We start from the raw sequence: 24,056 nt of genomic DNA on the forward strand, positions 1-24,056 counted from the left end.
CTGTGTCCCTCTAGCCCTAGATTTTAGTGTATTTATGAACGATCATTTTTGAGAATCTTTAGGGCTTGAGTTGGAAAAGCCATTGGATGTCTGGATGACTCTTTCAGAGTTTTTAGAGACTTTACTATGTTTTCATAATTACAAACTTATATTTGAGGTTTATGAATTGTGATCAATGGTCTTTCTTTTTATTAATTATCACGTACTTGTATTATTGTCATTCACCCGAGCTTCTCAACTTATCCAAGTTCTGGTTTGCTAGTGCACCATTCCCATGATGTAGACACTGATTTTACATGCGATAGATCTGGGTAGATTACGAGAAACCGCTTGATATTTTGGTTCCTTTGAGTGGTTCAGAACCCGATGTGGTCGAATTCCGTTGAGTGGTCCGGAATCCTTACTCTTGTACATTTCCAAAGGTTAGTCTAGAACCCTAGTTTCGAGTGAATGAGAATTATCCACAATAGACCTTGTGAAAATAAATTAGATTTACCATGTTGTTACTCATAATCAAAGTAGGAAATTATATAGAGTTCTTTAATTAAATTCGTGAAATGATATGTTATCACATTGGTTGATTAACGTAGTTAAATGCTAAAATCATGCATCTTTGAATCATGAATGGATTAATTGACGGGATTGTGGAATAATGTTGGATATGATTGTTATTATTATGATTATCTTAGTTTATCAATGTGGCTTAAGAATAATATTGTGCTTCGTTGGTTATTTGATATGATACATGCTGTGGTTGGAGATATCACATTGAAAACATAGTGATTTATATGATGGATGGAATGGAAACCTTGAATATCATGTGGGTTTGTTATGTAGCCCTAAACCTAGTAATTTCATGCTTGTTAAGTTCTAATAATTGATTGAGGAATGCTTTGCTTTTCGTTTTGAACGTACTGTGATAAACGTTGAAGTGTAATGAATGGTGAACTACGAATGGCCTGATCCCTATTGAGGGTACACAGGTAGTCTAATAAGGAGATTAGATGCAACCATAAAGTGTACGAAAAATTAATAAACAGTTAGATTGTGAGTTGTGCTTTGCTCATATCTCAGAGTCAAGGTATGTTAGATGTATATGTAATTGATGACGTCAAGTGTCAATCCTAGACGTATGTCAGGATCGGGCGTGACAACCTAATACCGCAAAAAACCAAACGCCATACTAGGCCTCATAATCTGGTTCCTTTCTTCTTAGCCCAATAAGCCTCTGGGCCCAGTTCATATGGAAGAGGGGCACACGCCCTCACGCCTTCCTCAATCTTTCTCTTGCACAGGCCAACCTAGTGGCCTCGAGGCCAAAGGCCTCTCATGCCTTTTTCTCTCCCAGCATCTTGGATCGAGCCCAGCTTAACGAGGCCATCACCCATGCGCCAAGTCACAGCCCATGCCATCAAGACCTCGGCCCGAGCTGAACCACACCTAGCCCAGCCAGCTGCTGCCACACTGAGCTAATAGCAGCAGCCCCACGGAAACAGCCATGCCATGGCTTTCCAGCCACCTCCTTGACCTCAATCGAGCCAAATTTCAAGCCCTGATGCTCCAAAAATTAAGAAGACAAGGACAATTAATTTTTTCTTACCTTGGCACGGCGTTATGATGAAGAAAGCAACGAAAGATGGTCATTTGCACAGGCAAGTGAAGAAGATTGCTAGGGCCAGAGGAACAAATATCCTCTAGCATTCCCTTTCTTGTAGGGTTGAATAAATTGCTCTTTGAAGTTAATTTAATCATCTACTTAAGGTAGACTTAAATAAACTTTGGAAGTGATTTATTTCCATTTCCTAGAAGGATCTAATTTTCAAATTAAATGGGAATCTACATCAAAATAGGAAACAATCTTTTGTTTCCAAAAGCAAGGGAAGATCTTTACACCTGTTTCCCTTTCCTGCGAGTAGCCTAACAAGTGTGGGGGCATTTGTGGAGTCAATTATAATCAAGAAAATTATGGAGGTGACATGTGAATTTTTGGGTAAAAAGAACAAAACTACCCTCTAGGCACACTAGGATTCCCACACGCATACAACGGACAATAACGGCTCAATCAAGGAAGAGTCAAAGGTGATCAAAATGGTATTTAACTTATCATTCCTCATCAAATCCTTATTCAAAAGGTAGCTCCAAAATTTCCTTTTTGATTTAGGATTAATTGTCATGTTAATTGCAATTATTCACCCAATTACACCATATATGGCTGGCCACTATTCTCCAAATAGGGTCAGCCACTCCACTATAAATAGCCCTATTATCCCACTAAAAAGCTAAGCCATTTGCAACCCACAAACCCCTCAACACATTCTTTTATGAATTTGAACTTTCGCATCGGAGATTCTTATGCCAAAGCCCCCCCCCCCAATTCATCGTGGGTGTGATGCAGTGTATTAAGGAGGTTGATTCAGTAGGAATCTTGATATTCGGGATGGTCCTTTAAGTCCCTGGTAATCAAATATTTAGAATATTGTGTTTTTTAGTTATGTGGTTTGGTTGGAACTTGGTGATTATTATTTCTTATGTTGTAGTGGACTAGGAAGTTGTGCTAGTGTTTAATTAGGTTGTTGCTAGGCCTATTAAAAGGCTAGAATTGTTAAGGAAGGGGCATTATGTATTTTGAATGATTTTATGTAAACAGATATTAGTTCTCTATATGTTCCTTGGGTCTAGTTGTGCTTGAGATTTCAATAATCCTCTCTTTATTTTCCTCCCTGCATTAGGGTGTGTAAGGCTTTTGGCCTTCATCTTAGGTGTTATTATTTTGCAGGACCATTTTCGTTAAAAGAGAAGGTGGCGGAAATTTGCATCCACACAAAATGATCACACTTTTACAAAGTGTAGCATATGCATAACAACTTAAACCAAAAGGTCAATATGAGTCGATCAAGAGTCTTTCATAAGCCTACTTCAACGTTGTTTTTAAAGAATTTTGGGCAATACGCAATGGCGAAGTTTTCATCTTTCTCAACTTAGACTCGGAAAAAATAAAGAAGACACATATGATTGTTACCAGGAAGATCGCGATCATACGATTAGCCATATAGCGGACAATAGTTCCGTAAATGCTTGAAATGGGACGAGCAACATAAGTTTCAAGAAAAGTAAGCATTAGACAACAATATGCAGTATAGTTGTAATAACCGAACGTACTGCACGAGTAAAGGCCGAACAAATGTAAAACTGATCTCTATTACTTACGATGTTTCATGAAGTTTTTTAAATATGCGTGGTAGTTGTTTTATTACGATTGTTCATTCGCCAATCATTTAGAAAATGCTTTACAACTCAAAGCAACAAAGTGAAGTCGTAATAAGGCATCAAACTAAACACATCGAAATTTTATTCTAACTCATGGAACATCCCACAAATTTGTTAGGCCTAGAGAAGTTCAATTCTCTATTTAAGATAGTGAAGAAGGAGATGGGATGGAAGTTGCAATTATACAACGATTAAATAATCGGTCAACCCTATCTTTAATGGCAGTTATGTTCCCAGTGTGTTCATAAGTAAAGGTGTTGTTCACAAAAACATTATGGCACGGTCTTCTCAACGCCACAAGGGTCCAACAACTAAAATCACCAATTTTCTTCCCTTTGAAAATATAGTTGTACACATCAAATGCATACTTTATGCAGAAATATTTTTTGCACTCAACCACCGCCGAGTCATCCAAATGCGCCAACTTTAGAAGTGCGCAACTCGCCAAAGGAAAAATGACCACAATAACCTAGCCATAATGATCCCTTAGATCCAGTTGAACTTTGACTCAAGGAGTTCTATACTTAGAACGGATGAGGCAAAGGTGCGAGTTATTCATAAAATGAAAAACGCATTTTTCTTTCAAACAACTTTAGCAACATATTTATTGATGTGATGTATCAAATACAAGAGTTTCTAATTTGGTATTTATTTTGGTACCATAAACGCAACCTACAAGCTCCCATAAATTGTTTTATTAATCTCAGCAATCACATAGCTATTTATTATTTCGCACAAAAAGTATTTGCTTGCAAATTAATACACTGACTAGTTTATTACAATAGAATTGCAAAAATCGTGAACTGAACTTGCATGTCATGTTAGTGACTATCGTTACATGAAAAAAAGACGGCAAGCAAGAAAAAGAACGCGACTAACCTTAATTGTTCTGCAGTAAATGGACAAATGTATTTCTTGGCATTATTATTCCTACTATATCAAAATCAAAATGGGACATAATAGATTAAATTTGTTAAGAAGTGAAGAACTGTTGAAGTACAATAGATTAAGTAAATGAGCACCCCTTTATTGGCAAACTCATTTTAGCACAAATATTATATCACACCCTATTGCGCATGGTACAGTACTCATGCCCTACATGCCCGAATATAACGTTAACGAGCTACTGTTGCATCAATGATAAGTTTCAAATCATTCAACAAGTATTCTAGTTTTGGTTATTCAGACCAAAGGCAAAAAGATTTAAAAAAAAAAAAAAAAGATACAGAGGTATGCAAAATGAACACACTTTTACAAAGTGTAGCATGTGCGAAACAACTAGAACCAAAAGGCCAATAGGAGTCGATCAAGAGTCTTTCATAAGCCTATCTCAAGGTCATTGTGTAAGAATTTTTGGCAATACGCCATGGCGAAGTTTTCATCTTTCTCAACTTGGACCCGGAAACAATGAAGAAGACACGTATGACTATTACCAGTAAGATCGCAATCATAGGAGTAGCCATATGGCGGACAATAGTTTCGTACAAGCTTGAAATGGGATGAGCAAAATATGTTTCTAGAAAAATAAGCATTACACATCCATATGCTATATAGCTGCAACAACCAAACGTAATGCACGGGTAAAGGCCAAACAAATGTAAAACTGATCTCTATTACTTACGATGTTTCACGAAGTTTTTAAATTGGTGGGGTAGTTGTTTTATTAGTATTGTTTATTCCCGAATCATTTAGAAAATGCTTTACAACTCAAACCAACAAAGTAAAGTCTTAACAAGGAATTAAAGCAAATACATCGAAATTTTATTCTAACTCATGGAACATCCCACAAATTTGTTAGCCCTAGAGAAGTTCAATTCTCTATTTAAGATAGTGAAGAAGGAGGTGGCACAGAATTTGCAATTATACAATGATTAAATACTCGGTCAGCCCTGGCTTGAATGACAGTTTTGTTCCCAGTGTGTTCGTAAGTAAAGGTGTTGTTCACAAAAACATTATGGCACGGTCTTCCCAACATCACAAGGGCCCGACAACTAAAGTCATCAATTTTCTTCCCTTTGAAAATATAGTTGTACACGTCGAATGCATACTTTATGCTGAAATGTTTTTTGCACTCAACCACGGCTGGCGAGTCATCTAAATGCGCCAACGTTCGAAGTGCGCAACTCGCCAAAAGTAAAATGACCACAATTGGAAACATGTTTAGTCCGCCCATATTGGTGGAAAGAATTAGTAACTTTTGATTTTCTTAGAAAATGATCCCTTAGATGCAGTTGAACTTTGATGCAAGGAGTTGTATACTTATAAGGGACGAGGCAAATGTGCTAGTCATTCGTATAATGAAAAACGCATTTTCCTTTAATACTACTTTAGCAACGTATTTACCAATGTGAGGTATCAAATACGAGAGTTTCTAATTTGGTTTTTATTTTGGTACCATAAGCGCAACTTACAAGTTCCCATAAATTGTTTAATTAATCTCAACAATCACGTAGCTATTTATTATTTCGCACAAATATAACTTTTTTGCAAATTAATACACTGAATAGTTTATTACAATAGAGTTGCGAAAACCACTGACCTAAACTTGCATATCATGTTAGTGACTGTCGTTGCATGAAAAAGAGTCAACAAGTAGGAAAAAGAACACGACTAGCCTCAATTGTTCTGCAGTAAATGGACAAACAAATTTCTCAAGCATTATTATTCATAATATATCAAAATGAAAATGTGATATAAGAGATTAAATTTATAAAGAAGCAAAGAATTGTTGAAGTACAATAGATTAAGTAAATGAGCACCCATTTCTTGATAAACTCATTTTAGCACAAATATTATATCACGCCCTATTGCGTATGGTACAATACTCATGCCTGACACACTCGAATATAATGTTAACAAGCTACAGTTGCGTCAATGATAAGTTTCAAATCATTCAACAAATATTTTAGTTTTTGTTATTCAAACCTAAGACAAGAAGATTTAAAAAAAAAAAAAAAAGATATGGAGGTGTGCAAAATGAACACACTTTTACAAAGTGTAGCATGTGCATACCAACATGAACCAAAAGGCCAACAGGAGTCGATCAAGAGTCTTTCATAAGCTTATTTGAACATTGTTTTGTAAGAATTTTGGGCGATATGCCATGGCGAAGTTTTCATCTTTCTTAACTTTGACCCGGAAACAATGAAGAAGACACGTATGACTGTTACAAGGATTTATTGTGGATATTAAGTGGATATTATTTATTTATGTTTGCCAAGTTCACTTGGTCCTATGTTTAATATGCCAGCTAAGATGACACGTGGTACTTGAGTGGGGTGATAGGTTGAGGTGGCAGAATATAGGGGTAAGGTGGCATAAATATTACATGCAGATAGGAGCTGTGGTTGATTCAGTGGTTAGATAATGGCTTGAGCAGTTGATTTGTCGGAGACAAATATCTAAAACTTAGAGATAAGGCTACCAGGTCGAACTAGCGACGCTAATCATCCAATCAGAGGCATTTAGTTACCGTCCTTTTTAACTATAAATAGGAGCCTCGCTCCATTGTTTTTGGAAAAGAGGCGGTATGCAGCATGCGAGCTCTCGTTGGAGAGAGAGATGGAGATAGCATGCAATGCATGCATTACGTAGAGATTGGTGTGTGTGTGTGTGTGTGTCTATATATATACATATATATATATGTAGTGCGTGTATATATGAAAGATATGGTGTATAGAGCAATCAAGAAGCTTCCTTAAATACGTGGAACTTAGCTATTTCGGTAGTGATATGGATAAGTTTGTGAAGCTTAACTATTCCAGTAGTGACGTGGATCTTCATTTTAGCTTTGGAATCCAAGTAGGGGAAATAAGGCTTACGGAAATTGATCTTATTAAATTTTGTGAAGTATTATAATATTCTTCATCTTTTTTGGTTGATTAATGTGGTTCGATATTAATTGGCTAATTGCTTCAGTTAAGTGTTTACTTGTTATTAGTTATAGACTTATTGTTGGAACGCAATTCATTGAGAAGATATTGTGATACATGCAAAAGATGAAATGACATTATTTGTGCATCACTCATGTTGTGGGTGATGTGGTTGGAACTTCAGTGTTGAGATTTAATTTGGGAAATGAAGATAGTTGGAAAGGATCTTTTGTGTAGTTGAATCTATTCATTGTGAAACCAGTTCCAGGCAAGCCCGGCGTGCACATTAGAATAGGATATCAACAGGAATTATCAGTGTGGGTGATTTGGGCTAGACATCAATGAATTAGATAAGATGACTAGCAAAAGGGGTTTATGAATTTAGGATATCGTGTGGGGGTTAGTTTCTATAATAGAACATCTAAACCACCACTGCAATGGTAAAATGTATGGTATGGAACGTGCAAGTCCGCGTGTTTTATTATAGAAATCAACGGGTGCAGCTGAAGAGGTTGGATTGCATACATGCATTATTATCAATAATGATTTGATATTTGGCTATATGATTTCATGACACTTAATTTAATATTGTCAATTTACTGTGATAAGGTTATGCCCCTACTGAGCTGTTGAAGCTCATCCCTCTTCTATTATGCAGGTTTACAAATTAAACATTTAAAAGGGTAGGTAGGATGATATCAGATTAGATTGGAGTAAAGAAAGTTTATTTATCTATTTACTGTAGGTTGTAAAGAATTCTTGATTTATTTAAGAATCATGAATTATTTTTATAAAAAGAATTTATTTTCCAACCCGTGCCAATTTCCTTTTATTTATTGAGCTTTTAACTCATGTTTCGGATTCAGGTGTGAGTTTTTATTACCGACCCCGGGTTCGGGCATGACACTCTATTACTTACGATGCATCACGAAGTTTTTTAAATTGGCATGGTAGTTGTTTTATTACTATTGTTCATTCCTCAATCATTTAGAAAATGCTTTACAACTCAAAGCAACAAAGTGAAGTCATAACAACACATCAAAGCAAATACATCGAAATTTTATTCTAACTCATGAAACATCCCACAAATTTGTTCGCTCTAGAGAAGTTCAATTCTCTATTTAAGATAGTGAAGAAGGAGGTGGGACGGAAGTTGCAATTATACAATGATTAAATACTCGGTCAGCCCTAGCTTGAATGGTAGTTCTATTCCCAGTGTGTTCATAAGTAAAGGTGTTGTTCACGAAAATATTATGGCACAGTCTTCCCAATGCCACAAGGGCCCGGCAACTAAAGTCACCAATTTTCTTCCCTTTGAAAATATAGTTGTACACGTCAAATGCATACTTTATGCTGAAATGTTTTTTGCACTCAACCACGGCCGGTGAGTCATCCAAATGCGCCAATGTTGGAAGTGCGCAATTCGCCAAAAGAAAAATGACCACAATTGGAAACATTTTTAGCCCGTGCATAATGGTGGAAAGAATGAGTAACTTTTGATTTTCTTAGAAAACTGATCCCTTAGATGTAGTTGAACTTCGACGCAAGGAGTTCTACACTTATAAGGGATGAGGCAAAGGTACGAGTCATTCGTAAAATGAAAAACGCATTTCCTTTAAAACTACTTCAGCAACGTATTTATTGATGTTGTCATTTTTCCGAGAGTTTCTAATTTGGTATTTATACTTCAGTAACGTATTTATTGATGTGAGGTATTAAATATGAGAGTTTCTATTTGGTATTATATTGGTACCATAAACACAACTTACAAGTTCCCATAAATTGTTTAATTAATCTCAACAATCACATATCTATTTATTATTTCGCACAAATATTACTTGTTTGCAAATTAATTCACTGACTAGGTTTATTACAATAGAATTGTGAAAACCGTGAACTGAACTTGCATGTCGTGTTAGTGACTATCATTGCGTGAAAAAGATATGACAAGCAGGAAAAAGAACGCGACTAGCTTTAATTGTTCTGCAGTACATGGACAAACGTATTTCTCAAGCATTATTATTCCTACTATATCAAAATAAAAATGTGACGTAAGAGATTAAATTTGTTAAGAAGCGAAGAATTTTTGGAGTACAATAGATTAAGTAAATGAGCACCCCTTTCTTGGTAAACTCATTTTAGCACAAATATTATATCACACCCTCTTAGTAAACTCATTTTAGTAAATACGTTAATGGCGAAGTTTTCAGCTTTCTCAACTTTAGCAACGTATTTACTAATATGAGGTATTAAATATGAGATTTTCTAAATTTGGTGTTTATTGGGTATGATAAAAGCAACTTACAAATTGCCATAAATTGTTTAAACCTCAACAAGCACCTAACTTTTTATTATTTCGCACAAATATTACTTCTTTGCAAATTATTTGATTGACTAGTTTATTACAATAGAGCTGCAAAAACCATGAACTAATCGTGTTTGTGACTATCATAGATGTCCAAATATCATTGTGTGAAAAAAAAGCGACAAGCGGAAAAAAATCGCGATTGGCCTTAATCGTTCTGCAGTAAATAGACAAACATATTTATCAAGCATTATTATTCTTATTATAACAAAATGAAAATGAAAATATCGTATTGTCTAATAATCGGAGTATAAAGTTTTGAAGTGTTTGAGAGAGAGTAGATTTGTTGCTCAATCTAAAAGAACGTCACTGTTTGAATAATTTCTACTGTACAAGGTACATCAACCATGTACTGAGATTATAAGATATTTGGATCAACATCTATTTGACTATATGCTGCTAATTTCTTCAACCCCATCTGTCTCATTTTATCACGAACCTTATTAGCCTCATCCCACCGTTCGTGAGTAGCGTATGTATTCGATACAAGAGCATAAGTTTCGATGCTTACTCCTCTACTCTTGAGGAGACCATTTCTGATCCTCTCAAACATCTTCTCATTCCCATGAATTTTGCATGCGTTAAGCAACGCTCCCCAAACAGTGCCGTCTGCTTCTGTTGCCATTTCCTTCATGAAACTCTCTGCTTCCTCCAAGAACCCCGCTTGACCATACATATCAACAAGGCAGGCGTAAAGCTGTGTTTGAGGGGCAATCCGATAAACATTTTTCATAGCATTGAAAAACATCAACCCTTGATCGACTAGACCTGCGTGACTGCATGCTGATAACAAGCCAAGGAAGGTTACTTCATCAGGAAGAATCCCATGGACTAGGATGAGCGAAAAGAGCTGCAACGCGTGTATACCATAACCATTCATGGCCATGCCGCTTATGATGGTACTCCATGAAATGTTATCCTTACAAACCAGGGTTTTAAAAACTGAAACTGCCATACCTACTCCACCACACTTTACATACATGTTTATTAATGCATTTCCCACAATGCCATTCAACAAGAGATGTGGCCGCGCACTTCTGTACGAATTCACCCGCTGGCCTAAACTCAATGCCCCAATCGAAGAACACGCTGACCAGACATTTACAATGGTAGCCTCATTAGGCTCAACTTCCTCTCCCTGAACCATCTCCTGAAAAAGCCTCACTGCCTCACTACAAAATCCTCTTTGTGCATAACCACCCACCATGCTAGTCCAAGAAAACACATCTCTCTTGGGCATATTTACAAACAGGTACCGTGCACTCACCAAAGACCCACATCTCATGTAAAAATCCAACACTGCATTCTCCAAAATAACATTCCTTACAGATAACTTCCTCATACAATATCCATGAACAGATTTACCAAACTTTAAAGCTCCTAAACTCGAACAAGAGGACATAACAATGACAAGAGTAGTAGAATTAGGCTGCACATCCATGGACATAAACTTAACAATTGCTTCCTCTACAAATACACACTCGTTAAGACCCGAAATCATCGAAGTCCACGAAACAACATCAGGGTTTGGTATGGAATCGAAAACCCGGGTAGCAGATACAATGTCAGCTAGAGTTACGTAGAAGTGGCAACGAGTTTTGGATGAAGGTATCGGAAAAGTGCCCGGTTTTTACGACGCGGGCGTGGGCTTCCCGGCCCTTGTTGTCATCATGGAGGAAGCAACATGCCTTGAGAGCGTAAGTGAAGGTGTAGTGGTTGTGGGAGGTTGGGTAGTGGAGCATTTGGTTGTAGAGGAAAAGGGCAGTTTGTGGGGCGGGGGAGTTTGTGAGATGTCCCAGTAGAGGGTTTAAGAGTTGGCGTTTAGGGTTTTTGATGATTTGGGCAAGGATGATTTGCTTTAATTGTCGTTTCATTGTACTTTTTGACGAGTTGGTGATATAGGGATTAAGAGTTGAGAATGAATGTACACGTGCTTTAACTAAAAGTGAGGAAGATTTGAAAATAGTAGTGTAATTATTGTTATGCGATGTTTTCAAAAAGACAATCATTTCACTTTTTGGTTTGTCACGAATGTGGCTCAATATAAAGTAATAACCCACACAATATGTACACCAAAAGAAACCAGCTCCGTGGGTTAACTACGACATGTATAATCAAAAAATATCCCTTGTATATTACGGTAACTCTGTAAAAGCTAAGAAAACCCATCCATGTTGTAGTTAAAGAAGCACCATAATCTAATGCAACCTACATCTTGCAAACTTCAAAACCCTTACTCCAGAGATTAGAAACCAGACTCTACTTACGCATGTGGAATTGGTTGAAATAGTTGCTCGTCATCAATCAAAATCCTTACACCCAAAAATTCCATATAAAACATCAGGCGAGACTAGTCTTTGTAAATGCAAGCATAGGTCCAAATAGAAGTGACTAGCACATTCTTCTTCCTACAAATAAACATGAATACCTAATTTTCGTACAAATTGAACGTCATTTCCATAAGTACCTGTGCGGAACTTCTATCTTCTGCTTCCGAAAAGAGAAAGCGCGAGGCTATGTTTTTGGTGGTAAGAAATGAAGAGGAGGGGGTGGCAGATGGAGGGGAAGAAGGGTGAGGAGGATGGATGGTTTGGTTGGGGTGGGCCCCACTCACTTTTTATTTAATTTTTATGGCATACAAATTTTTACTTTTAAATTGCTTTATTTATTTTTTAATTACGTGGCTTTCACGTGAAATGAACAAGAAAAATAAAAAATAAAAAATATTGATACTGCATTTGTCACGTTTTGTAATGTTTAAAGCATGAGATATAAGATCACAGTGCGATCCATAATTGAAGTAGTTTTGTATAATTTACCTAATAATCACTCTCTTTGCAGCATAATCACGACCAACCGGTAAGGCAATGGCTTTTGGACCATCACACAAGGCAAGAATTGGACTTGTTAACCCACTGAGTACCAGACTAGCAGTAGCAACATTGTAATGGATACACAAAGGCTCATCATACAATGAAGACCATGGTGGTGGAATTCGCACAATTAAGATTTAACAGCCAACACTTAATCAAGAAATATTCATCTGAACGAAATAATTAAATTCACAACACTGGAAATTTCATACACGGAAATAATGAGGAGCCAATAGACTCCCAAGTAGAAGCAGCATGGCATGGCAAACGAAGATATCAAATTTAGTTGATAGGAATGTCAGCTTACAAACACAGTATACAGAGAATACAATTGTGATTCAAAGTACCTATGAATCAATATCCAAGGTCGTTGGGATCACCAGTAAACTCGGCAATCTGCTCAAGACCCACATTGAGCAAGGCATGGGTATCAGAATCCTTGACAACACCGGTCTCTCTGTCAGAATCCTTCTCCACAAGACTACCATAGACCCCCTTATGCTTCCAGATAACACAAGAACCGGTCCGCCGCACCTTGGCAGGGCTGTCTCAAGAAAATCCTGAGAAACCCCCTGCACAAGCTCCCTACTTCCATCCATAGATATATCGCAAGTGTAGGGTCCAACAACATCCATCACCTCCCCTTTTCTCGAATACAATTTCCCACCTTTCAGGGCCTTGCTAATAACCCTGACCCGAATGTTCCTCGCAAGCCACGTCGAATGAGCCCTTCGCTCTTCTCGTCTCCGCCTGCTATCACTACCTACTTTCCTTTGTGTCTCATTCAATCTCCTCAAGCACTTGTCCTCTTCTTTTGAACCCAATTCCGCAACTTCATCCGCATTCACTTTTACAACCTCTTCATCTTGCTGTTTGCTCTTACTCAACAGCTTCAAAACCAGTTTCCCATTGCCCAATTTCTCCACAATCCTACCTCTCAAACCTACATAGTCTCGACCTGAAACGATCCTCACTTCCTTCCCCACATCCCCATCTTTCCTCTTCTCTTTCTCTTGTTCTTTTGAATTCTTTCTATCCTTCTCTTTCGAATTCGCAAGAAACCCTAACCCGTGCCTATCAGTACTCCTAGTATACTCCACAATCTTCACATCTTCCTTCGCATTCTTCCCAATTCCTCTACCCGGGTACCACCCGTACCCGGTTAGCAACGCCTCGCCGTAACCCTCCACCGGCATCTCTTCAAACTCCTCCAATCCCCTATGATCCGACAAGCGCTCCAAATCGTCTTTAAACTTCTGCAGCAGAGTATCCTCAACGCCTCTCAATCTCGGCCGCTCACCATTCCCCAACCCCTCCCGATTCTCCAATTCCGATTTCTCCCGGAGATTGAGACCGTACGAAATCTTGGCGTCGGGGTCGTCGGTGACGGAGAGCGTCTCGACCTCGAACTGGAGCTCGTGGCCGCCGGACTCGGTGATGGGGAGCTCGATGTTCTTCATCTTCTTGTGGGGCCGCCATTCGTTGGGGATCGGAGCGATCACGCGGGCTTTAGGATCGGCGGAGAGAGGCTTCGAGGCGTCGAATTCGCTAACGAAGTGTTTGGAAACGGCGTCGTTAGGGTGGTTGCCGGTGCCGTCGTTGAAGGTGGCGGTGGCGGTGGCGGAGGAGGGGTTGCGTTTAGGGTTTGATTTGGAGGAGGATTTGGGAGGGAGGGAGAAGGAGAGTTTCATGGTTTGGTTTTGGATTTTGCTGAGGGGAAGAATTTTCGGAAGGCCGCTGCTACCGGCCACGTTTAAGTTTGCGTGGGTTTTTAGTGTGGGCTTTATTTTGACCCGAGGGCCTTAATTTAACCCATTCCAATTAGGATTGGGCAAAATTCCCACCCCTAATGCCCATTCCGAGGTTGTCCCCCCTTCCCATGGCTTACATGCGGATGCGTTGCGCATCAACGTATTTGATCAAATGTCGGCCGTTCATTTTCATTTAAAAAAAAATAGAGTGTTGAGATTTAATTAAATATGCGGATGGGTTGCGCATCAACATATTTGATCAAGAGAGGGGATTTTTGGCGGAGAATGCTTCAATCACATTCGTTCATCGTATATTGTACGATCAGTTTTCATCCGATAATGTTTATATTTAATTTTAAATAAAAAAATTTACAATGATTTCTAATCTGATAATTTCTTGCACGATCTGTTAACCTGCACGAAAATAACAGTTTTCGAATGAATGGAATATACCCTACACTAAAGGGTGGGGAATAAATTATTTTCGAATTCGGCATTTACAAGATTCGAATCTTAGATATCTCGCTTACAAATAAAGAAGAATTTCTCTAGATCACAGTACTAAGTGACTAAAAACATTAGACCAGTATTAAAATTCCCCATACTGTTTCCAATATGCACAATGACAGGTTTATGGTAGGCATTAAGATCACAAAGAAGAATCATGAAAGGCATAAACGAATAATCATAGTCATAGTTCATGTAGATTTACATCAAAGTAACAAAACGTGCACATCAACTTAAATCTCTCTTTTGACAGATTAGTAAGAACATAACCAACAAGAAGAGCAAAAACTAACCAGCTCAGGACTATTTAAAATAGAGCTGAACAAGCTTCTTCAGAGTGTCGAATACGCTCGTAAAGGGGTCAAATTGAACAGATTTCTTCAGTTCGAGATCAGGAAATTCATTTGTTAAGGCCTGTTGCATCCCGGGCATTGACATCATTGCAGATAACCGCGTGTCCGTCATTTGCTCACAGTCTTGTGGTGTGTCCGTGATTTTGCTTGGGTTGTATCCGAAGTTGGCCAAGTAAGATTTGTACTTCTCTATGAACTCAGGACCGGGATTAGGCGTTCTCGAGTAAATCTGTAATATTAATGCCACAGATCGATTCCCACGTAATATTATGCGTCCTCAAATTGTAGGGATGCGAGTAAAAACTCGCGCAACGTCAAACAAGAGTATAAAATGTTCAAAGTAGTAAACACGAATACTTCTATCTAACATTCCTATGAATTAAAAGGCAGTTTATGAGTGAGTACCTGTATAAAACCAGTGTCCTTCGCTCCCGAAACTAGAGCGTAATTGTCATAATCAGTTGCAATCACATCATATGGCAGCTTAGGGATGAATGGCAATGATGGAAAACGGAGGAAACACTTCTCTTTGATCATCTCCTGCTTTTCTAGATCTGTTTCTTTTTTCTCCAAATCTTGGTCCGAAAGGCATTGAACATTTCCCCGTATTCCAGTGATATATCCATCAGGGCTCCCGTGAACACAGAAGGTATCAACCTGGATGGCCCGTTTCGCCAAGTCAAATGTATACACACCCTGCAATTTAATAAGGTGATATATGGTTTTGCAGTCAGAAAATAGGTGGTGAACAGTGTGACAGAAAGAGCCTGTTATCCATAAGCAATGAGAAGCAAATCATCACAAGAAAGCTGATCTTGCTTTCAGGATGATTTCGACCACCTGCTACTTGGAAGGGCTATTGATAAACAACTAGGTAGCTAAACAACGATTGATGAGTAGGTTCAACAGTTCAGATCTGCACTCTTGTCAAATACAACAGAAAGGGGAGAATATATTTTCCTCTCAAATCTACACTATTTCCCGAACCAAGAGTCAAACTAAACGTCGCAGTTTTTTACAACTACACGTACCCTTTGTGTTTACCTGGGTGCAGTGGCAGTCTTCCTGACCTTGCCCAGCAAATCCACGTTTAAGCGAAGCAACTTCAAACCACCTTCCAGAATATCTAACAGGGTCAAAGTTATTTGCTGTCATGCCTCTCATCATCATTAGCCTCTCATCTCCTTCATCGGATCCCTTATCAAGCGGAAGAGTAACTGTCTCCTCCGTAGCATTTGCAGACTCATATATATTTCTTTGATGGGAAACATCTGATGCAACCGCCTGCCCAAAAGCAGTAAAGGGCATCATGTATCCTCTACCTGCTGCAATAACATAAGAGTACCTAAATCTTTTTTTGTTATTACAACCACAAGGCAACCTAGTTTCGGACTAAATTCCCTATTAAACTTTCAAACACATAAAAGTCCGGCTAAGTCTATTCGAAATCCTAATCTTATTTAAACCGGTTATATAGAGTGAAGCACTAAAGGAAGTGAAACTGAAAACTCAGTGTTTAACGAGGTCTCATATACAACATCAAGAACACCAAGCTCAAACATCTCAGCCAGAAATGCTCTGACAATCCCGATATATGAAAGAACTCGAACAAATATTGATCTAAAGGGTTTAACTTCTGTCCATTAGCTTAGACAACGTCGAGCAAGGAAATGATTGGTCCAAAATCTATGTTCTTTTATGTAATCTGATGAGTCAGTTTAGCAACTAGCAATATAAATCTTCTGCTAGTATTCAATTCCAGCATCCTATAACAATACAAAAGACTAAATCTGCTAACCTGATTTATTTGAGAGATAAACACTAATGTTGCGGCAAACCCGGATAAAACATGACGGGACAGTTGCTTGCTGCCGCTGATCGATTGCTCCAAACAGCAATTCATCATGATTTTACCAGGCATTCCCCTGTAAATCAGGAGAACAAAAATGTCACTCTTTGCATCCAGCAAAGACCAGAAAAACAACAACACTAGCTTGGAAAATGTGGTTGAAATTGAAAATAAAAAACCGTATGTAATTGGTATAGTTTCTTATGAAATCCAAGAACATAGAGGCATATATGCATTTGCAATTACTCAATTTTACATTACTTTCCACTGCATTTTGAGCACAACAATTAGAAACACAAAAAATCCAAGAAAACCAAACCATCTTTTTTTATTTTATTACAAGCGATATTTCTACTCTAACAGGAGGATGGAGAGGGTTTGAACCAGGATGCAGTGGAAGGCCCTAACCTCAGGGCAATCCACCACATGCAAAAACAAACCATTTATGAGTAATTACAGCAAGATTATGAGCAAAAATACAAAACAAATGGGAAAATGTAAGCAAATAAAGCAAAAAAAGGCCCCATAATAATAAGATGATAGACTGGGAAGCGGAAGTGAGTGAGATTTTTGTACCTGCAGGGAGAGACATTTCGAGGAGGAGGAGGAGGAGGAAGAAGAAGAAGAGAGCATTGAAGCACAAGTACCATTTCTATGCTTTTACTCTCAAAGGCTTCAAGAGTACTCCACTAGTAAAATCTCCCCTCCCTCCTATAATCCCATCTAAACGTCACCGTCTTGATGTCTTGAGTGAAACCGTTAGGCCCCCCAAATAATCCAAAACAAACCTCAACCAAGACCTTGTCATGCAAGTCTCGTCCTTTTAAGGAAACTGAGCACAATATGTACTGCATTTGTTTATAAAAATCAAAATCAAAAGAGAAAGAAGAAAAAGAAATTTAGAAAATTAAATGAAAAATGGCTTTTATAATGATTCTACAATATCTGAGTGCTGGACTAACTAATCTAAAAAAAAGTTATAAACTTATAAGAGTGATATAATAAGTCTATAAGAGCGTCTGATCAATTTGAATGTTAAAATTTCTAATCATTTTACTTGTGATGAGGCGTTCTTATATATGTTGAGCAGGTCAGTTTGATTTAACGAGTAAGATCAAAGTCACCATGTGCTTGGGAGTTGGGAGTAAAATATAGAGTACTGACAGTTGGATTCAAAGTTGCTCGCATTATTGTACTCGCTTCGACCAAAAATTAGCTAACGTGGATATGATTGGATTTTATTTGTTGAATGAAGTGGAGCCATTGAAGTGAAGAAAGAAAAATATCGACTTTGGGCACAATGTGTGGATGAGAAAGCCCTGCAACTATTCAAGACTTCCACATGACCAAAGTCCTTAGCATTTTTGTTCAATTTTGTCGGCTATATAAAACAAAAATCAGATTTCAGTGAACCACGTTTAACACATTTTCCAATTGTCCAACTTTTTACTCCGACTTAAAAGAGTCAAGACATCATAATTGTCAGTAAGTACCTTGTATTCAGTTAGTTAAGAACATTTATTTTTGTATTTGATATCCCGTTTTCGACATCTCCTCTCCGTAGATTAATGTAGATACTCTATCCTTTGTTAAATAAATAAAAAACACCACGGTTGTCTTACGTACCCATAGACACAAAGGAAAATGTCGAGAGAGAGACCCTTGTTAAAGACGTACGACAATATTATTGGGGCAAAGAGGAGATAAAATGACCGTGTTGCATTGTAAACCTAATAGAATAGGTTCTTAATAATTCTGTTTAATTAGGGTAATCATGATTTCACTCATGATCTATGAGACTACTCTCTACATTTCCACTAGAAAGCAAACTGAATGATGTATCTTCCTTGGTATTGCTATTGATGTCAGTTTATTTAGAAGGGATTTCAGTTGTATTCGACTGTGAAGGTGTTTTGACTTGTATAAATGCCACTTTAACCGGTCCAGACTTCAGTTTTGATGCATCGGAACTGAAGACGAGCTCGTGCCTGTTTGCAAGCAACCTTCTTCGGAAAACTTCATGCTCGGAGTCTCTCCAACGGTTGAACCATCTTCGCAATGCTCAACCAGCTGCCTGTTATCACCGTCATTGGACAGACCTGACATCAAATTGATCTTATCCTCCTTGACCTCGACTGGACCTTTTTCAGCGCTGCGGTTTGCATCTGCCGTTTCGCGAATAGATTCATCATCTGGCACAAACCAAAGTTTAAGAAGACTCAACAAGTAAATTGTATTTCCATAATCACATTAAACTACAGGAAACCAAGGTCTAAACGAAGAACAAACTTTTCGTCGAGGAGAAAACAAAACTTAGACAAAGCTACTATGAACGACTTTAATCCTTGGATATAAACCAAGTAGATAATTGTAAAACTCAGTTCAACAAAGTTTGCTAGGACTTCATGTAGACTTTTCAAACACTTAAACGGTTGAACCTGAATGAACCTTAGGAGAAAATTAGTTACTCGTACAGCTAGAATTACATCATACTGGAAGATGTGTTCGGAAACATGAGATGTATTCGTATCGCTCAACGACAGATGCATAAGCACAACTGATGAAATGTTGACTCTGCTCTACCTCCCCCCAAAAAAATGCAACATAGGATGCAAATTGAAATTTCATGTTTTACCTTTGTAATAGATGCAACTTTTGCTTAGGTCTGTTCCCAGTAATACTTTGAAAACAGCAACCAAAAAGTTCCTCCAGTTTAGTTGATTGTAAAAGCCTCAAGTCCCTCCTTACCTGACATAAACAAAAGTGAGGCAAACTACGTAAACGCATACAAAACAGCAAAGTAAAACACATAATAGATGATCAAATTTTAAAACTTCAACCCCATTAAGCTAGGCAGACTAAAACTTCACCCCCATTAATGCAATACCGAAACTTTTCTTCTTCTTCCATTAATTTTCAAGGCAATCAAACAAAAAAGTAAGAAGCTTACAACTGCAAAAACAGCTAACTTCAAAATTTGAAACCCATAAAAAAAGATTATGCAACAAAAACCCGCCATTCAAATTAGTCAGTTAAACCATTCACTGCAATCAAATCATGATACAAGTTAAAGTATACTTAATTTTCCTTCTCTTTCATGAATTTTCTGAGGAACCAAACAAATAGGCAAAAGCATTATGATCATACACAAGGTGGGAAAACCGTAAACCTTCGTAAGGTGCTGGAAGTAGGAGCCGCGCCTGTGCTGGTTCTTGCTTTTGTACGCCATTCTTTCTAGAATGGCAGCCTCTGCTTGGAGCTGACCAAGCAAAGATGCCAACTTCTCCTCCAGAGCTTCTGCGTTCGAATCCATTGAGTCACTGCAGATTATCATTGTTGGAGAAATTATGATTGAAAATATATATCATACTTACAGGCATTTAAGCAAATAGTTTGTATGCAATGGGAGCTGAATTTTTGTAGTCATTCTGTAAGGATTTGGACCTCAATCTCTGAACACCAATTTCTCTGAATACCTTTAAAGGGGAGCTCAGGCCGCGGGCCACGGTGAAGGAGGTAGGTTGAAGGATTGCAGTGGCAACTTCCTCTTCTTGTTCTTTATTATTATTATTCAATTTTTATTTAAATTTCTCTTAAATTGGAGTGGGTTTAAATGTATCTGGGATGGGATATTGGGTCTGGTTCTTTGGGCCAAACATCAAACATGGCTTCGAAGACGAGCTTCTTCATTCTCTGGCCTGTTGCATAATAAGCTCCACAAAATTTGGGAAGGAATTCTTCCTCAAAAGTCAAAACATTTTGTGGTTCATTTACGAAACGTTATCTTTATAATTAAAATCATTTATATTATAGGGTAAATATCAGTTTACTACTCTCATATTTCGTGGTTTTCAACATTTAGTAAATCAAGTTTTTTTTGTCCCTGAGTCATACCTAAAGTTTTAATTTTGGAACAGTCTCATACATTCGTTAATCCAACGAAACACCTCTATCTTAGATCTCACAAGTCACAACCATCTTTGAGTCTCTATCTTTTTCATAAAATCAGAGATGTATGAGCGTCCATTCCTTAAATTCCCAGTCTATATAGTCCAACGGAGCCTTGGATCTGCAATCAAGGCGAGCCACTGTCATCTGACCTAGGTCGAGGTTACTGCCATGCATGATTGACGGGGTTCCTTTCGTCTACTCGAAACGCGGCTACCACCAGTGGAATCGAGGGACCCAAACTGTCATCCCCACTCAACCCGAGAGACGTTGGTGGTGAAAACTAGCCGGAGGCATTTCTTTGAAACTACCGCATATCATCCATTGCCTGGAAGAAACCCACGAAGAAGATAAGACCTTTATATTTTTCTCAAATTGAGGATGGTGGAGTGAGGGGTTCACAATGGTGGTTATGAGGATTTCACAGGGATGGAGGGGTGGAAGGCATGGAGAGACGTCGGGTGGGGAAGACGAAGGGCGAGTGAGGGAGACGGGGGTTGTGGTGGTTTGAGTTCAACATCGTCTTTCAGTTTGAATTTTATGAAACTTTGAAACTAATTAAATTGGGGTTTTCCTTTTGATCTGAAAGAAGTGAACTTTAGGGTTTAAGAATGGGGGATTGAATTGAAAGATTGGGTTTTGGGGATGTTTTGATCGGAATATTTTGTTGTTTTGATTTGCAGAGAAGGGGGTTCTGGGTTTTTTTTCTTGTTCTTTTTTATTTTATTTTTATATATCTATAGTTTTTTAATTAATTATTTTAATATTTTAATACTTTTAATGACACATGGCGTCCAGTCATTGTCCACATCGGCGCCACATCATCAGTTAACGATAGACGTAACAGTTTGACTAACGGATGTATGAGACTGTCCCAAAATTAACACTTTAGGTATGACTCTGGGACAAAAAAAAACATGATATATTAAATGTTGAAAACCACAAAACATAAGGGTAGTAAACTGATATTTACCCTATATTATAATTACTATATAATGGGAGAGGGCAATTTTGGGGTTATGAATGTTTCATATATAGATTATGCATTATGTAAACTTTAGATTTAGTGTAGGATGTACACTTCGGTCTTACTCTGAGGCTTTCTATCTTTTGATATATATTTATATGTACACTTTCTATTTTTCAGTAACAATCTTGTAGATCTAGTAACGGGAGCTAAATTTGCTTGAATTTGTAGTTGAAATATGCGTTTGCTATTGGAAGTAGAAGATTCGAAAAAATATATATAATTTTGGATAAAACCGTAAGCCAGCATGAATCGAATCGGAACCGACGTGAACTAAATCGTACAATTTTCATAATAATAAATTTTTGCGAAATTGCATTGAAATGAACTGTTAATATTTTCAGGTTCCGATTTCGATTTTAGGTTCGTGGAATCGGGCCGAACCGGACCGTGCCTACCTCTAATTTTGATCATAAACGTGAAATTATGTGAATCAACAAAAAAGTATTTTGAGGGAGAATTGCTTTATAGTTTGTGGAGCCAAGCATTGTTCTCTTTTGATGCACTACTACAATATTAGCTTTAGGTGTTGGATGATGGTGGCGGTTTAGTAAGCCATTATGTCGGATAAAATATATCCGACACATCATACAGTTAGTGTCAGATAGCAATGAAATCCTGTCGGTTATATCCGACGTAAATTCCTGGCGGATATTTAGTGTCGGATGCAACCGCCATAAAATTATTATAACCGCAAGTATTTTTGAATTCTTTTTTTTTTTATAAATATTTTTAACATATTCCGGCAGTTTTTAAGTTAATGGTGGCGGTTATAACAGATAGAAATTATATATTTTATTATTTTACTTTATGGCGGTTATTATTTTAGTATTCTGGCGGTTATAATCGACACGAACAAAGCAAAACCCTAGCAGCTACTCCCATTCTCATTTTAGCTTTCGATGACCTCGAGCCTAGAGCCCACATGGCTCTTTCCTTCTGCGAATGTCCACACATGTCGTGCATCAGGAAAAGGATCTCCCTGGGATTCCAAATGAAAAGCCATAGGTTTCTCTCATTGCTTTCATTTCTTAGTGTAATTAGAAACCCTAGGTCATTCTCTCTCTAGAAACCGAAAGAGGTCTTCTCATTTCTCTCAGCCCTTTCTCAAATCAACACAAACCTTAGGTAGAAGCCATAGCCACTCCTCTATCAACTATGAGAAATGTCTTCATAACTCTCGACACAAAATCTAGTCTTCATTGTTGTTCAACACAAACCCTTCGCCTCCATTTCTCTCGATTTGAAATTGTAATCCATGCTGCCATGATTCTTGGTCCGGTTCATGGAAGCCATCATCTGCACTGGATCTTAGTAGCGAAACCCCTAAGTCAAAGGTAAAAATCTCATTTTGCTGCCATAGAGTTCCATTGAGTTTATTGTCATGGAAAAATCAAAGAACTAACACATCCATGTAACATTTTTTTTTCTTTTTTGTGAGAGTACACGGATCTACAACAAGGGAGGCGCACCAACGCCCAAAAGTTCCAGATCCATGGTGGATCGTCCAAGACTCCCCCATCTTTAGGTAAAAACGCAATCACCCCCAAACTTCTCTTTTGACGTTATTTTAAAAGTTTTTTTGTGCTGTAATTTTTACACTCATCTATGTTCTGATGTATGCATAAGAGCGGACTCCAAAGCTTGGATACAACATTACACAAGAGAGACAAAACACAGATCAAAATCCAAATTAAAGATTCATGCCCTCAGTTGACTGTGTTGGTTTTGCATGTCAAAGATCTGTTGATTTGCAAGAATGATAAAGTTTGGGGGTAGTTTGCGTAGGGTTCTCACGGATTCGTTCACTGGTTGTTTTGTTGCACGAATACTTGAGATTTGTTCGCTGGAAAATGCAATGAATGTAGGGAGGCCAACTTGAAAGGGAAAGAAATGGTTCAAAAGGTGGTTTATATTTTTTTATTATTAATATATTTTCTATCGATTTTATCTGACAGATAATACTTTTCGTAGTAGTGATGTCTTTTCTCCTTTTTTGCGAGCTGATTCTTCTTCTTTGTTGCAAGGGTAATTTCCTCTTTCTACAATCACAAGTGAATGGTATTGTTTTTTTTTTTATTATTATTCCCTACAATCACAAACACCCTTACTTTCCACTAATCACAAGTGAAAGAGACGTTACAGTAAGAATTTTCAAATGATTTTTCTTTTCTAGAACACGTGTTGATGTGTAGTAGTAGAAACCACTGTTATTTGGGTCCCATAAACCCAACAGGATCATCT

At 37.9% G+C, this 24,056-nt stretch overlaps 2 protein-coding genes, 1 long non-coding RNA gene and 1 pseudogene across 4 annotated transcripts; 1 reads left to right on the forward strand and 3 right to left on the reverse strand.

The window, feature by feature from the left end:
* Positions 1 to 9,709: 9,709 nt before the first annotated feature.
* On the reverse strand, positions 9,710 to 11,960 carry LOC103934574 (annotated as a pseudogene).
* Positions 11,961 to 12,528: 568 nt separating this feature from the next.
* Positions 12,529 to 14,101, reverse strand: LOC103948789 (protein MOS2-like). The gene is given in 2 exon segments (XM_009359858.3): positions 12,529 to 12,880; positions 12,883 to 14,101. Coding segments are annotated over 2 exon segments (1,335 nt in total). The 5' UTR covers positions 14,069 to 14,101; the 3' UTR covers positions 12,529 to 12,731.
* Positions 14,102 to 14,810: 709 nt separating this feature from the next.
* Positions 14,811 to 17,678, reverse strand: LOC103934575 (chloroplastic lipocalin-like). 2 transcript variants are annotated; one of them, XM_009344326.3, is made up of 5 exons: positions 17,414 to 17,678; positions 16,787 to 16,913; positions 16,033 to 16,272; positions 15,394 to 15,684; positions 14,811 to 15,217 (listed from the first exon to the last, which is right to left on the reverse strand). In XM_009344326.3, exons 1-5 carry the CDS (start codon positions 17,485 to 17,487, stop codon positions 14,939 to 14,941), a joined length of 1,011 nt encoding a protein of 336 aa, XP_009342601.2. In that variant the 5' UTR covers positions 17,488 to 17,678; the 3' UTR covers positions 14,811 to 14,938. The 2 variants fall into 2 exon arrangements, with proteins under 2 accessions (XP_009342601.2, XP_048443379.1); XM_048587422.1 differs by lacking the exon at positions 17,414 to 17,678 and having other exon boundaries at positions 16,033 to 16,313; positions 16,787 to 16,916.
* Positions 17,679 to 22,792: 5,114 nt separating this feature from the next.
* On the forward strand, positions 22,793 to 23,792 carry LOC125478817. The gene is made up of 2 exons (XR_007259619.1): positions 22,793 to 23,340; positions 23,442 to 23,792. It is a non-coding gene; the product is annotated as an uncharacterized LOC125478817 (long non-coding RNA).
* The last annotated feature ends 264 nt before the right edge of the window (positions 23,793 to 24,056 follow it).

This window comes from the organism of the source record quoted next, unplaced genomic scaffold (assembly GCF_019419815.1).
Source record: "Pyrus x bretschneideri cultivar Hongxiangsu unplaced genomic scaffold, Pyrus_bretschneideri_v1 Contig267, whole genome shotgun sequence".
Lineage (NCBI taxonomy): Eukaryota > Viridiplantae > Streptophyta > Magnoliopsida > Rosales > Rosaceae > Pyrus > Pyrus x bretschneideri.

Coding starts and splice junctions, on each gene's coding strand:
- LOC103934575 (XM_009344326.3), bottom strand. CDS start 17,487: ATGGTACTTGTGCTTCAATGCTCTCTTCTTCTTCTTCCTCCTCCTCCT. Junction 16,914..17,413: donor CGAAATGTCTCTCCCTGCAG/GTACAAAAATCT, acceptor CCTGATTTACAG/GGGAATGCCTGGTAAAATCA. Junction 15,218..15,393: donor AGGACACTGGTTTTATACAG/GTACTCACTCAT, acceptor TTAATATTACAG/ATTTACTCGAGAACGCCTAA.